The 12,895-nt window shown below is 53.1% G+C and overlaps 2 protein-coding genes across 2 annotated transcripts in view; one reads left to right on the top strand and one right to left on the bottom strand.

Moving 5' to 3' along the window:
- Nucleotides 1–6: 6 nt before the first annotated feature.
- LOC101026475 (keratin, type II cuticular Hb1) lies at nucleotides 7–5,396 on the top strand (the record flags this gene model as incomplete). The annotated part of the gene is made up of 9 exons (XM_003906414.4): nucleotides 7–201; nucleotides 1,018–1,226; nucleotides 2,020–2,080; nucleotides 2,840–2,935; nucleotides 3,148–3,312; nucleotides 3,575–3,700; nucleotides 3,974–4,194; nucleotides 4,485–4,516; nucleotides 4,816–5,396. Coding segments are annotated over 9 exons (1,344 nt in total), but the record flags the coding sequence as incomplete, so codon positions are not given.
- A 5,951-nt stretch (nucleotides 5,397–11,347) lies between these two features.
- The window catches only part of LOC100999494 (keratin, type II cuticular Hb1-like), a 19,668-nt gene continuing 18,120 nt past the window's right edge, over nucleotides 11,348–12,895 (bottom strand). The window contains 1 exon segment of the mRNA XM_031650176.1: nucleotides 11,348–12,688. Coding sequence (XP_031506036.1) covers nucleotides 12,642–12,688 — 47 coding nt within the window. The 3' untranslated portion in view covers nucleotides 11,348–12,641.

The raw sequence follows: 12,895 nt of genomic DNA, 5'->3' as shown, positions 1-12,895 counted from the left end.
GGCTCCTGTGGACGCAGCTTCGGCTACCGCTCTGGGGGCGTGTGCGGGCCCAGCCCCCCATGCATCACCACCGTGTCGGTCAACGAGAGCCTCCTCACGCCCCTCAACCTGGAGATTGACTCCAATGCTCAGTGCGTGAAGCAGGAGGAGAAGGAGCAGATTAAATCCCTCAACAGCAGGTTCGCGGCCTTCATCGACAAGGTGAGTGTCTTGGATCACACCTTTCCTGAACTCCCACCACCTACACAGCCAGGGCTGGGCACTGAGGATGGAGTCAGAGACAGAAAGACCTCTGACTGCCTGAGATCCCAGTCTGATGGGAGAGGCACACAGACACACAGACACACAGACACACACACACACACACACAGAGAGACACACACAGGCACTCAAGACGCAGACTCAGCTGACAGTTCAGATAGGGGGAGCTTGTGAAGGAAAAGTGTGGCCAGGCTGCTCTGGGACACAAGCTAGATATCAGGGATTTGGGGGTGGGGGACATGTGACCGCTGCTGCTGAACTCAGAGGGATTTGGGCAGACCCAGGGTGAGAAAGTAGGGTGCACTGACTTCCAGATGACATAGGGGAAGAGCTGGGACAGCTGAGCTCCCTTCCAGATGGTGATTCAATTTAGACACCCTCTTCTTGGCACCATCCCCAGAAATCCCATCTGAGATCTGAACCTGGGTACTCTGCCTGTGAGGGATGCTGCCTCACCTGGCTTCAGAGTGAGGAGCTGAGCCTCCACTGTGTTCATCTGCTTGGGGTCACTGAGCTCCCCAGAGAGCAGGCACTGACACCACCCAGCCCTTGCTCCATTCCTGAGTGGGAAATCTAGGCACAGATCATGACCAGGAAATCCAGAAACTCTGTCTCCCACTGCCCACCTCTACTCAGTCGCAGATAAGCTCCAGATTTGGGGATTTCCTTTAAAGTATCCCTCCTCCACCAGGTCCCCAGAGCTGTCTTTGGGGGCATCAGAAACCATCTGCCCCTCCTTCCCACCCTGAATGGCAGGTGCGCTTCCTGGAGCAGCAGAACAAGCTGCTGGAGACAAAGCTGCAGTTCTTCCAGAACCGCGAGTGTTGCCAGAGCAACCTGGAGCCCCTGTTCGAGGGCTACATCGAGACTCTGCGGCGGGAGGCCGAGTGCGTGGAGGCTGACAGTGGGAGGCTGGCCTCAGAGCTCAACCACGTGCAGGAGGTGCTGGAGGGCTACAAGAAGAAGTGAGTGACAGCAGGAGGGATGCTGGGCACAGGAATGGGGTTTAGGTTAAATACACTGGATTAGACAATAAGAACTCCCAGGTAGGGTGAGTGGCCATGACCACTAGGTTGACCGAGGGTGGCAGGGTCTTTTCATTTGTGGAATCTTTGCCCAGACACCTGTGTAAGAGGAGGGCTGTGACTCCCACTACCTGTCTCTATCCCACTTCAGCCTTCTCTTCCCTGAGCCACATCACGCAGCAGCTCTCCCCTGCGCTCGGTGGGGAGGAAGCCTCTGCAGGGTTCTGCTTCTCTCCTGACCCTCAGTCCCGATACCTGTAGCACCTGTCAGATGTGAGCCCAGGGTCTCTCACGAGTGACAGGTCTGGGGCTCTGGGTGTTCCCACTGCCTTGGGTTCTAAGCTCCGAGGGCCTGCAGGTCCAGCACCTGAGCTGGGATTCACACCAGTGAAGGGAGGTTGGGGCTACAGGCCCCGGGAGGATATGCTGTTTACTCCCAGGATGGGGTTGGGGGCTGAGTCCTATTTGCCTCCTGGGGGACCTCAGAGACCCTTTGGGAACAGGACTGGGAGGTACCAGGTGAGCCCTCTTCCTCCCCAGTTCGAAGTGGAGAGAGAATCCCAGACACATCCCACATCCAACCGGAAAGCACTCAGCTAGTCTGCCAGGCCCGGGCTGTGTGGGGGTGTTTCTAGTACTGTCCCCGTGGCTGTGATGAAGTGTGATGTGATGGGGGCTCTGCAGAGACCTGCCTTGCTCTGACCTCCCCTCTCTGCCCTCTGCTCTGCCTCAGGTATGAGGAGGAGGTTTCTCTGAGAGCAACAGCTGAGAACGAGTTTGTGACTCTGAAGAAGGCAAGTGACACAGGATTGAGAAGCACAGATCTGTGGGATCTCAGAATGACAGGCTCTTCCTGGGGACACACAGGGGGTCTCAGTCTCAGTGTGGAGCACAGTGACCTTTCCACAGTAGGATAGGACTGCCCAGGTGCAGATCATTGGATGGAGCATCCAGGGTCTTGAAAAAGGACAATGACCTTGGAACATCTATCAGCACCTGCCTTGGGTGAGGGGATGGCTGCACTGCCCTCTGTGTGTCCTGCTCTGCTCCAGAGGTTGTGGTCTGTTGCTGAGTCCCCTGGAGCCATAGCAGATACAGTGTCTCTGCTGAGAGACAGTGCAGTCTGTCTAGCATTTTGGGGACTCGGACCTTGAGGCACAGACACAATCCCAGGGTCTAAGGGAGGACGGAGCAGAATCAGGAGCAGGAACTGGGCTCTTGGAGCACTACTGAAGGACAGGAAAGGGTCAAGGTGTGAGAGCAGGGGGGTCAGTCTGGGCAGGCTTCCTGGAGCAGGAGAGGGGAGAAGGGAGAGACAGGAGGGCAAGGAGGGGTGAAAGGCTGGTGAGTCATGCCCAAAGCAAACAGGATTTATCCTCAGAGGGGCAGAGGATGCCAGCTCATCCCAGGAAGGGCAGAAGGGAAGCAGAGGCATGGGAATGGGACACCGGGGACTGCTTTCCCCTGGCTGCATGGAATGGATGGGCAGAGAGACGAGTCTGGGGGCTAGATTACCAGGGTCCTCTGAGCTCCAACACTCCCCACCTTTCCAGGATGTGGACTGCGCCTACCTCCGCAAGTCAGACCTGGAGGCCAACGTGGAGGCCCTGATCCAGGAGATCGACTTCCTGAGGCGGCTGTATGAGGAGGTGCGGGCCCAGGGGCCAGGCAGAGACCTGGCGGCCAGCAGAGAGGAGAGTTGGGGGTGGGCGTATTGGACAGGATGTGGGTAGAGGTTGCAGTCCCTGAGGCTGTGTGAGGGGGCAGGGCTGGGGACCAGAGAAAGCCTGAGAAGGTGGAGTCAGGACATGGTGGGTGGGGCTGTGTTCTCAACTAAAGTCACCGCCCCCACCTCCTGCAGGAGATCCGCGTTCTCCAGTCCCACATCTCAGACACCTCTGTGGTTGTCAAGCTGGACAACAGCCGGGACCTGAACATGGACTGCATCGTCGCCGAGATCAAGGCACAGTACGACGACATTGTCACCCGCAGCCGGGCCGAGGCCGAGTCCTGGTACCGCAGCAAGGTGAGTGGCACAGGACACCTGCCTGCTAGACATGGCAGTGGGAGGGATGTGAGGTATCTATTAAATAGGTTTCCTTTTCTGGGGATGCTGGTCCCTGGGGATGAGAAGAGATGGCTGCCACTCTGAGGTTAGGGTGGCAGGGCAGGACTGCCATGTGTGGTTGCACAGGCTGAGCACTGTACAACCTGCATAATCATCCGTGGTGCCCTGAATGGATGGGAAGTCCCACCCTGAGCCTCATGAGCATCTCTACTTCCCCCAGTGTGAGGAGATGAAGGCCACGGTGATTAGGCATGGAGAGACCCTGCGCCGCACCAAGGAGGAGATCAACGAGCTGAACCGCATGATCCAGAGGCTGACGGCCGAGGTGGAGAACGCCAAGTGCCAGGTATGGGGCATCTGTGACCAAGGTCAGAGAGACCGAGGACCTAACCATTGTCACACAGCCTATGTGTGCCCCATCTGGATCTCAGCATTCATTCTCCAGCCCCTTTGTCCATGTAGAGTCCCTGGTTGTGGTCTCTCAGTGAGTCCCAGGTGATGAAGGCGAGAGGCTCTGCTCTGGGGTGCTCCCAGGTTGGTGGAGAGCATGGTCTGATCCAGGTGAGCATCAGAGAGACCCAGAGATTCTGATCTACCTTGTTCTCTCTGTTGTCTTCAGAACTCCAAGCTGGAGGCCGCGGTGGCCCAGTCTGAGCAGCAGGGTGAGGCGGCTCTCAGTGACGCCCGCTGCAAGCTGGCCGAGCTGGAGGGTGCCCTGCAGAAGGCCAAGCAGGACATGGCCTGCCTGATCAGGGAGTACCAGGAGGTGATGAACTCCAAGCTGGGCCTGGACATTGAGATCGCCACCTACAGGCGCCTGCTGGAGGGCGAGGAGCAGAGGTGGGCCCAACCAAGCCTGGCCCAGAGCCACCCTTCCCCATCCCTGGCACAAGCCTACCCTTGGTCTTGGCTGAGCAAGGACCAGGGCTCTGGGGAAAAAAAAAAGAAAAAAAATTATTATTATTCACTTCCAGTGTGGGGAGGGCTGGTGTGTGAGTTTGTCTGAGACAAGGTTTTCCCTCAGACTCTGTTCTTAATCGACCAATTGTGGACACTACCCTATGACCTAGGGAGCTTTTTCAGCCACTCTGGGGCAGTTACTAATGTTGCTTTTTCTCTTTTGCCCTCAGGCTATGTGAAGGCGTTGGGGCTGTCAATGTCTGTGAGTATTTGGGGTCTGGTGTGGACAGATTTACTACCTCCCTGTGATGGAGGGCAGAGTTTGGAAAAAAGGAGTGTCACTGAGATTGAATGTAAAAGAGTGGGCTGGCATCACAACAGGAGGGATGTGGGGTCAGACACCCGAAAGACCTAATCTCTTGGACTAGATGGACCTACAATTGTGCACTAAAGATGCTTCTGACTTTTCATACCAGAGCTCAGGTCTTAGGCAGGGGCGGTGGTCAGGGAGGCAGGATGGCTTGCCCTCCGGAATTTTGATTCAGCCTTCGGGGTTCACAGGTGTCAGCAGCTCCCGTGGTGGGGTCGTGTGCGGGGACCTCTGCGTGTCAGGCTCCCGGCCAGTGACTGGCAGTGTCTGCAGCGCTCCGTGCAACGGGAACGTGGCGGTGAGCACCGGCTTGTGTGCGCCCTGTGGCCAGTTGAACACCACCTGCGGAGTGGGTTCCTGCGGTGTGGGCTCCTGTGGTATCAGTTCCTTGGGTGTGGGGTCTTGCGGCAGCAGCTGCCGGAAATGTTAGGCACCCCAGCTCAAGTCCCAGGCCCCAGGCATCTTTCCTGCCCTGCCTTGCTCAGCCCATCCAGTCCAGGCGCCTGGAGCAAGTGCTCAGCTACTTCTCCTACACTTTGAAAGACCCCTCCCACTCCTGGCTTCGCATTTCTCTGTGTGATCCCCTACTTCTGGGCTCTGCCACCCCACAATGGGAAAGGCTACCCTAGAAAGAAGTCCCCTGGCAGCCACAGGAAGGGGCCTCAGGAGCAGGAAGGGCCAGGACCAGAACCTTGCCCATGGCCACTGCCTTCCTGCCTCTCCCCTTCTTCCTCTGCCCTTGATCTGTGTTTCAATAAATTAATGTAGCCAACCTGGGTCTTGTCTGCATCTCTATTACCCTCCTCAGGGGTCGGGGTTAGGGAGGGTCCCCAAAGTCACATGGAGCAGCGAAAGGCCCAGGTCAAGGGTCTCCAGTACAGTTCTCTATCACTCGCCTCACAGAAGGTTCAGATTTAGCCAGGAGTTGTGCTAGACCCCTATTTGATGTAACTTTATCCACACAACCCTAATGATACACCTTGCAGATGAAGAAGCCAGAGTTCAGAGGCACTCAGTGTTTGGGGCAGGGTCCCCCACTTAGTTGGGTGGTTCATCTGGGGTTTAAGTCCTGTGTGTGTCGCTAGGGCTCATTTCACTAAACTGCAGCTGTCTCCCAGAAAACACCTCGTGCATATCTGGAAACTGGTAGATCATGAAAATCAGATTCACCAATCACTCAAAGCTTGAGGCAACATCACCCATTGCTTTGACAGGGAAGACTCATGCCTGAGTAATTTATTGGAATTCTTTAAGGGGTGAACACATGAATATGATTTAAAGTTTCAAAAAGCCTTTGACGTTGGCTTTCTTTTTTTTTAAACAGAGTCACTCTGGGGTTTTGGAGACCTGCCATAGCTGATACATTTCCTCAAAGACAGAAAACAGCACATAGCAAGATGATGTGGCATAGAGAGGGGACACAGACTCCAGCCAGACTGCCTGGGCCCCAAGCTGGGCCCTGGTCCTTCCTAGTTGAGTGGGGCTGGGCAATGTATTTACCCTCTCTGTGCCTGCTTCCACACCTCTAAAATGAGGATGATAGAAAGGGCAACCACCTCATAATTTGATGAGTGGATTAAGGGATTTCATATATGTAAAAGGCTTACATAGTGCATGCCACAAAATTATCACTCTATTTTTTATCATTAGTGCTATTCTTTTGCAGAATGTAAAGTAGAAGTCCCTCTAGGGATCAGGGCCTCTTATGGCCAACCTCTTATTATACTTATATCTGTGATCAGAGATTGCAAGTACAGAGAGAAATCTCCGTGGTTACCAGGGCCATTCAGCTCCTTCATGCATGGAAGTATTCCCTGGCACTGATGAGGTAGGGGAAGGGGAAGATGACAGCTCAGCTCCACTATGGGCCCAGGTGACTCCCTGAACATATATCTTTAGGCCAGGGTGAATCTCTACACTTCCAGTTCCAGACCCAGAAAATGCAGCAGAAATGGGAGTCCCCCACCCCTACCCTTCTGCGCACTACAAATGATTAAGAATATTAACAGACCAGAAGTGAGTGGACTGAAAAAAAGCAAAATCTCTTGTAAAAGCTAGAATCAAACCAAGGTCTCTCAGCCACCCCTGATGGAATTCTGAGCAGGACAGAATCCTGGAAAGTTCCAGAATTTGTGATCAATCATTCCAACTAGCCCTCTATGCTGTGACATCACACAGCTCAGAAGCTGGCCCTAGGCCAGGTGCAGTGGCTCACACCTATAATCCCAACACTTTAGGAGGCCAAGGTGAAAATGTTGCTTGAGCCCCAGAGTTAGAGATCAGCCCGGACAATATAGTGAGACTTTGTCTCTGTAAAATATAAAAACATTAGCTGGGCAAGGTGGTGTGCACCTATAGTCCCAGCTACCTAGGAGGCTGAAGCAGGACAGCTTGAGCCCAGGAGGTTGAGGCTGCACAGTGAGCCATGTTTGAGCCACTGCCTCCAGCGTGGGCGACAGAGCAAGATCCTGTTTCAAAACAAATAAAAAAACAAGAAGCAGCAGCAGCAGCCCCTGTCAGAAGTCCAGACCTGAGACTCAAGCACCAGCTCCATCCCTCCCTAGTTCAGAAGCCAACTGCAACTCCAGTCCTGATGGACTTCTCACCTCTCCCAACTTCAGCCCAACTGGGCCTTAGTGCCCTGCCGTATTTCACTCCCTCACCCTACCTCTAGCTCTGACCCTCCCTTCCTACTCCAGCCCTACCACCGTCACCTCCCTCTAGGTTCCCATTCCTGCACAGGCTCAGGCAGAGGAGCAAGGCAGGAAGGAATCAAACACATAATTCCCCGGGTGCAGAATGGTGAAGAAAATGGAACATCTCACTGCGTGACCTTTAGCAAGTCAACTCCCCTTTCTGGGCCTTAGTGTATCTGCTAGTGAAATAAAATGTTTGGGGCTGGGGGCAGTGGCTGATGCCTGTAATCCCAGCACTTTGGGAGGCCAAGGCAGGTGGATCACTTGAGGTCAGGAGTTCGAGACCGGCCTGACCAACAGGAAGAAACCCCATCTCTACTGAAAATACAAAAAATTAGCCAGGCGTGGTGGTGCATGCCTGTAATTCCAGCTACTTGGGAGGCTGAAACAGGAGAATCGCTTGAACCCGGGAGACAGAGGTTGCAGTGAGCCAAGATGGCACTATTGCACTCCAGCCTGGGCAACAAGAGAGAGACTATCTCAAAAAAAAAAAAAAGAAAAGAAAAGAAAATGCTTGGATTAGGTGGCTGCTAACATCCCTTACCAATTTAAAGCTCTATCATTCTTTTTTTCTTTCTTTTTTCTTTTTTTTTTTTTTTTTTTTTGTGAGACAGAGTCTTACCCTGTCGCCCAGGCTGGAGTGCAGTGGTGTGGGTTCAGCTCACTGCAACCTCCACCTCCCAAGTTCAAGCGATTCTCCTGCCTTAGCCTCCCAAGTAGCTGGGACTACAGGTGCCCACCACCACACCTGGCTAATTTTTGTATTTTTAGTAGTGACGGTGTTTCACCTTATTGGCCAGGCTGGTCTCAAACTCCTGACCTTGTGATCCGCCTACCTCAGCCTCCCAAAGTGCTGGGATTACAGGCGTGAGCCACCACGCTCAGCCAACTGTGTTATTCTTTGGGAGAGGTGGGACAGGATTGGGGGCTAGAGGGAAATGGTGATTCCAGGTTTCATGCAACTGTGCAGTGTATGCGCATGTTGTTTGTGTATTCATTCTGCGTTGCTCAATGCCTAGAGGTAACTGTGAGTGGAGCAATATGATTGCATTCAGGTACATGCACATTCCAGTTACCCGTGTGGAAACGCGTGTGTGAGAGAGATGGTGAGGGTTTCTAAATATGTGATTATACATGTGAACATGTGTGCATCTATGTGCTGAAAAGGGGAGATTTGTGGGTACATGTGGATGTGAGTGCATGTGGGTACATGAGTAGACCCATGTGTGCTGGTGAGGTAGGGGTCACCAATGGGGATTGGGGCTAAAGTGGGAGTAGTGATGGGCGATGCTGCTGGGAGTCAAACTAGGGAGGTCCCCCCTGGCTAAGGAGCCCTTGCTCTAACCCCTAGGCTTGCCTACTTATTCCTCCTGCCCTACCATCACTCTCACTCCAGGTGGGGCAGAGGGAGGTCAGTCACCCTTAGACTTTGTAAAGCTTTCTTTAAAGGGGCTCAAAACTTGGCCAGGTTCCGTGGCTCACGCCTGTAATCCAGCATTTTGGGAGGCCGAGGTGGGCGGATCACAAGGTCAGGAGATCGAGACCTGGCTAACACGGTGAAACCCCGTCTCTACTAAAAATCCAAAAACAAAGTTAGCCAGGTTTGGTGGCAGGTGCCTATAGTCCCAGCTATTTGGAAGGCTGAGGCGGGAGAATGGTGTGAACCCGGGAGGCAGAGCTTGCAGTGAGCCGAGATAGCACCACCGCACTCCAGCCTGGACAACAAAGCGAGACTCTGTCTCAAAAAAAAAAAAAAAGCAGGGGGCGGGAGGCTCAAAAATCTTCTAAAGAATTCCAGTAAGTGAAATAATAGTTACACTTAATATAACTTCCTATGCTTTAAGCACTTTACATGCAGCAGTATCTTTTCTCAAACAACCCTCTGATAGTTACTATTCTATTTTGCAGCTAATCTTTGGCTCAGAGGGACTAAGTAGGGAAGAAAATAAGGAAAAATAAAGCCAAGCACAGTGGCTCACACCTGTAATCCCAGCACTTTGGGAGGCTGAGGCAGGAGGATTACTTGAGGCCAAGAGTTTGAGACCAGCCTGGGCAACAAGGTGAGACCCCATCTCTACAGAAATTTTTTTTTAATTAGCAGAGTGTGGAGGCATGCAACTGTAGTCCCAGCTACTGAGAATCACTTGAGTCCAGGAGGTCGAGGCTGCAGTGAGCTATAATCGTGCCACCGCACTCTAGCCTGGGTGATAGAGCAAGACTTCATATCTACAAAAATAAATTTAAAATTAAATAAGAAGGAAAAAAATGAATATTCACAATTTAGATCTAGAGGAGGGCAGGACTGAGGCCCAGAAACAGGTGAAGAGTTTGGTCAAGGTAAGAACAAGACTGGGAACAGGATCCAGGCCCTTCCTTCCTTACTCTAGGTTGGTCTAGTTGATCTCTTGCAGCTGAAATCACAGCAGGAAGGACTGCATTTAGACTCCACAAGAGACTTCCAAGGGGTTATGCAGAATGCAACACACTAATGGTCAAAAACAGGGCCCGATACATCTCAGGACAGGACACACCAACCAGGACCACGCAGCCTCAACCTCATCACATCTACTCTGAGGCAGACACTGGGGATGGATGAGACCTTCACTGCCCTCCAGGGGCTCAGATAGAGACATGACCACAGCTAAGTTAGCATCTGACATGTTTGAGTGCGACGGAGTGTGAGGCAGGCATGGAGCGCCAACAGAGGACTCACGCCTTATGGTGCCCTTCTGTTGAGAAGCAATGACCGAACCGAGGACAGCCCTCCTCCCTTCAAAAGCCACCCCAACTCACAAAGCTTATAAATGGGCTGGAGAATGACTCTCCATAAATGCACTGGGCAGTTTCCTCCCACCCCAGGCTGGAATGTGGCCCATGGCCAGGGGAGCCTCTCAGGGAATTAGTCTCCAAACCACAAACACTGCTTGTGACCCACATGGCCCTGGCCCAGGAAGAAACTCAAACCTGACCCCAAAGCCCTGGGGATCTTCTGGATTGACATCAGGCAAGTCCAGATTCGGTATTTGAAAAGGGAAAATGTGAGCAACCAGTCCTGAATGACGCAGGTTGCAGAATGTACATCCTAGATCTTGCCTACAATTCCCATGAAGTTCCCTCGTTGACGTGATCATCACAGCAGGAGCTGGAGAAAATTGGCCTTGAATCGCACAGAATCTCATGATTCCCTAGCAAAATGCAAGGAGCACAGAGCTGGACTAAAGAATCTTGAAAGAATCTTCAGGCAGCTTGTTTGCATTTGCGAGTGTTGGCAGGTCAGTATTTATCAACCAGGGCTGATGTGTGAGCCCAGTGGGGCCATGCCTCCTACCCCTCAAGAGGGTGGCAGCCTGCCAGCCAAGTTTCAGTCCCATTCCTCTTGCATGAGACTTTTCTGTTTACACAAGAAGAGGGCTTTTTGGATACCTGTCCTCCGGGCAGGCACCCAGAAGAACACAGCAGACACCCTGGCACTAGAGTGCCTTAAAAGGTAAAGCCCAGGCCTCTGGCCAATGACGCACTTTAGCCCCACCCAGGCACATAGAAAGCAGAAACTATTGTTGTATTGATGATGTAACTTCATGCAATAGAAAGGAATGTGGGCTCACTGTATAGAAGCTTCTCTTGGGCCTGTGTGGCAGGTAAAGAACCCAGAAACCCAGCCTTTATCTAGCCACCCCACTCCCCAGACTGGTCTATCTTCCAACCGCCAAAGTTCAATGCCTTGTAAAAACTTGGACCAACTTACACCCTAGATCTGAAGTAGAGACACAGCCAGAGCCTCCATCAGATTTCACAGCCCACATTTTCCTCCACCCCAGCGTGTTGTTCACCTGCCCGCCACCAGATCATATTAACAGAACTGGGTGGCCCAATTGTGTGTTAAACCAGAACTCAGGCTTTGGCCACCCAACTATGTTCATATCTCTCCAGCCCCCACCTGCAAGGGCCACCTGTCCTCAAGTGCCCCATCAGGGAGCTAGAAGGCACTGACCCAATCCCCATCCCACCCTTTTCTGTTTCTGCTTGGTTTCCTCATCTATGGCCCACCTCCCTACCCAGAACCTCATCTCCAGGAATCCTAGAGTGTTTTCCTCACCATCCTGTTCCCTGCACCAAGCACTATGAGACCATTCAGTAAGTACGTGTAGAGTGAATGGACGGATGGAGAATGGAATTCTCAGCTCTGCTGACCAGACGCTATGGGCCCCGGCTAGACCCTTCTGCATGAATGAACCTTTTCTCTTGCTTTCCCCACGGACTCCGGGATCCCCATTCTAAAGACCCTGGTTCTATAATATCGAATCACCATACGCTTAAGTCACATAGACCCGCACACCAGGAGGGGAGGAGGTTGCTTCCTGGTATTGTTCTCGCCCTGACCCCTCCACCGCAGCCAGGTTTGTCTGCGCTCTGGGAATGGCCTGGAGAATCCAGGTTTAAACGCCTGGAAGCTCAGACCATTGCACAACTTTTTATTGAAGAAAAGTCCCTGGAAAGAAGGGAAGGGGGCAGTTCCGAGGGGCAGGGTTCTTGGTCCAGGTAAGCTGGCCAACTACCTCTACCCAGTGGCACCAGCGTCCAGGCCATCTGCACTGGGGATGGTCATAGTCCCGTAAACTGTGCTCCAACGCCTCACGCCCCGGTGTGGGGGGCAAAAAGGAAAGATGATGTGGGGTCAGCTGTATGGGAGGGGGCATCTGAGACAAGAGGGCTAAGTCTTTAGGGCAGAAGCTGAGGGTTCCTTGTCTTCTCCGGAGCGAGGCGGGAAGAGTTCAGCATCTGCTGGAGCCCACGCTGCTGAAGCCCCCAACACAGCCACAGCCAGGGGAACCGCAGAGCGCTTAGCCGCCGCCAGGGGCGCTGGTCTCCAGGGCGCCGGAGCCAGCTCGGGGCTGGAGCAGGCTGGCGGAGCCCGGGGCGGGGACCGGCGGAACGCAGGACTACTGTCGGAGGGAGGAAAGCCCTTGCGTACCCCAACCCCAAGCCCCAGAAGACAGAGTTGCAAACATCTCCTCCAGCGGATAGATACACAGACCCTCCTCCCCACCAGGAGACAGATGTATAAACTCCTCCAAAGGAACAGGTACACAGACCTCTCCCCAAAGAACAGACCACAGGACCCCCTTCCCCACACACGCAAACACAGAGTCACCCCCGAGAGAAGAAATAGCCCCCGACAAAAGAAGAGGCACAGAGGGAGCTGTCACAGACACAGGAACAGAAACACAGCCCTTCTGCCTTCTTAAGAGGAGGCACGCCAAGATGTGGACAGGGAAGGAGGGAATAAGGAGAATAAGATAATAAGATCCGACCACGCCAGCCTACTGTTTACTTACTGATGCTCCCTGCCCCAAATCCCAGACCAAGCCTGCAGGAAGAAGGAGGAAGCAGGTGAGTCCATCCGTCCACTAAGTTTCGTTTTCGCATTCCCCAGGACACACACTCTTGACCCTCCCAGACAGCAGTCCTTCCACCCTGCAAGCTCCCTGGTGCGCTCTGATCACTCCTGCCTTAGATTCATATAACTCACTTTTGTTGATGACTCTTTGGAGGAAAGAGAAGACAAAAAAAAACT

The sequence above is a fragment of the Papio anubis genome, chromosome 9 (assembly GCF_008728515.1).
Source record: "Papio anubis isolate 15944 chromosome 9, Panubis1.0, whole genome shotgun sequence".
NCBI classification, from domain to species: Eukaryota; Metazoa; Chordata; class Mammalia; order Primates; family Cercopithecidae; genus Papio; species Papio anubis.
The sequence above is the reverse complement of the archived record's forward strand: the minus strand, read 5'-3'. Positions and strand labels throughout refer to the sequence as shown.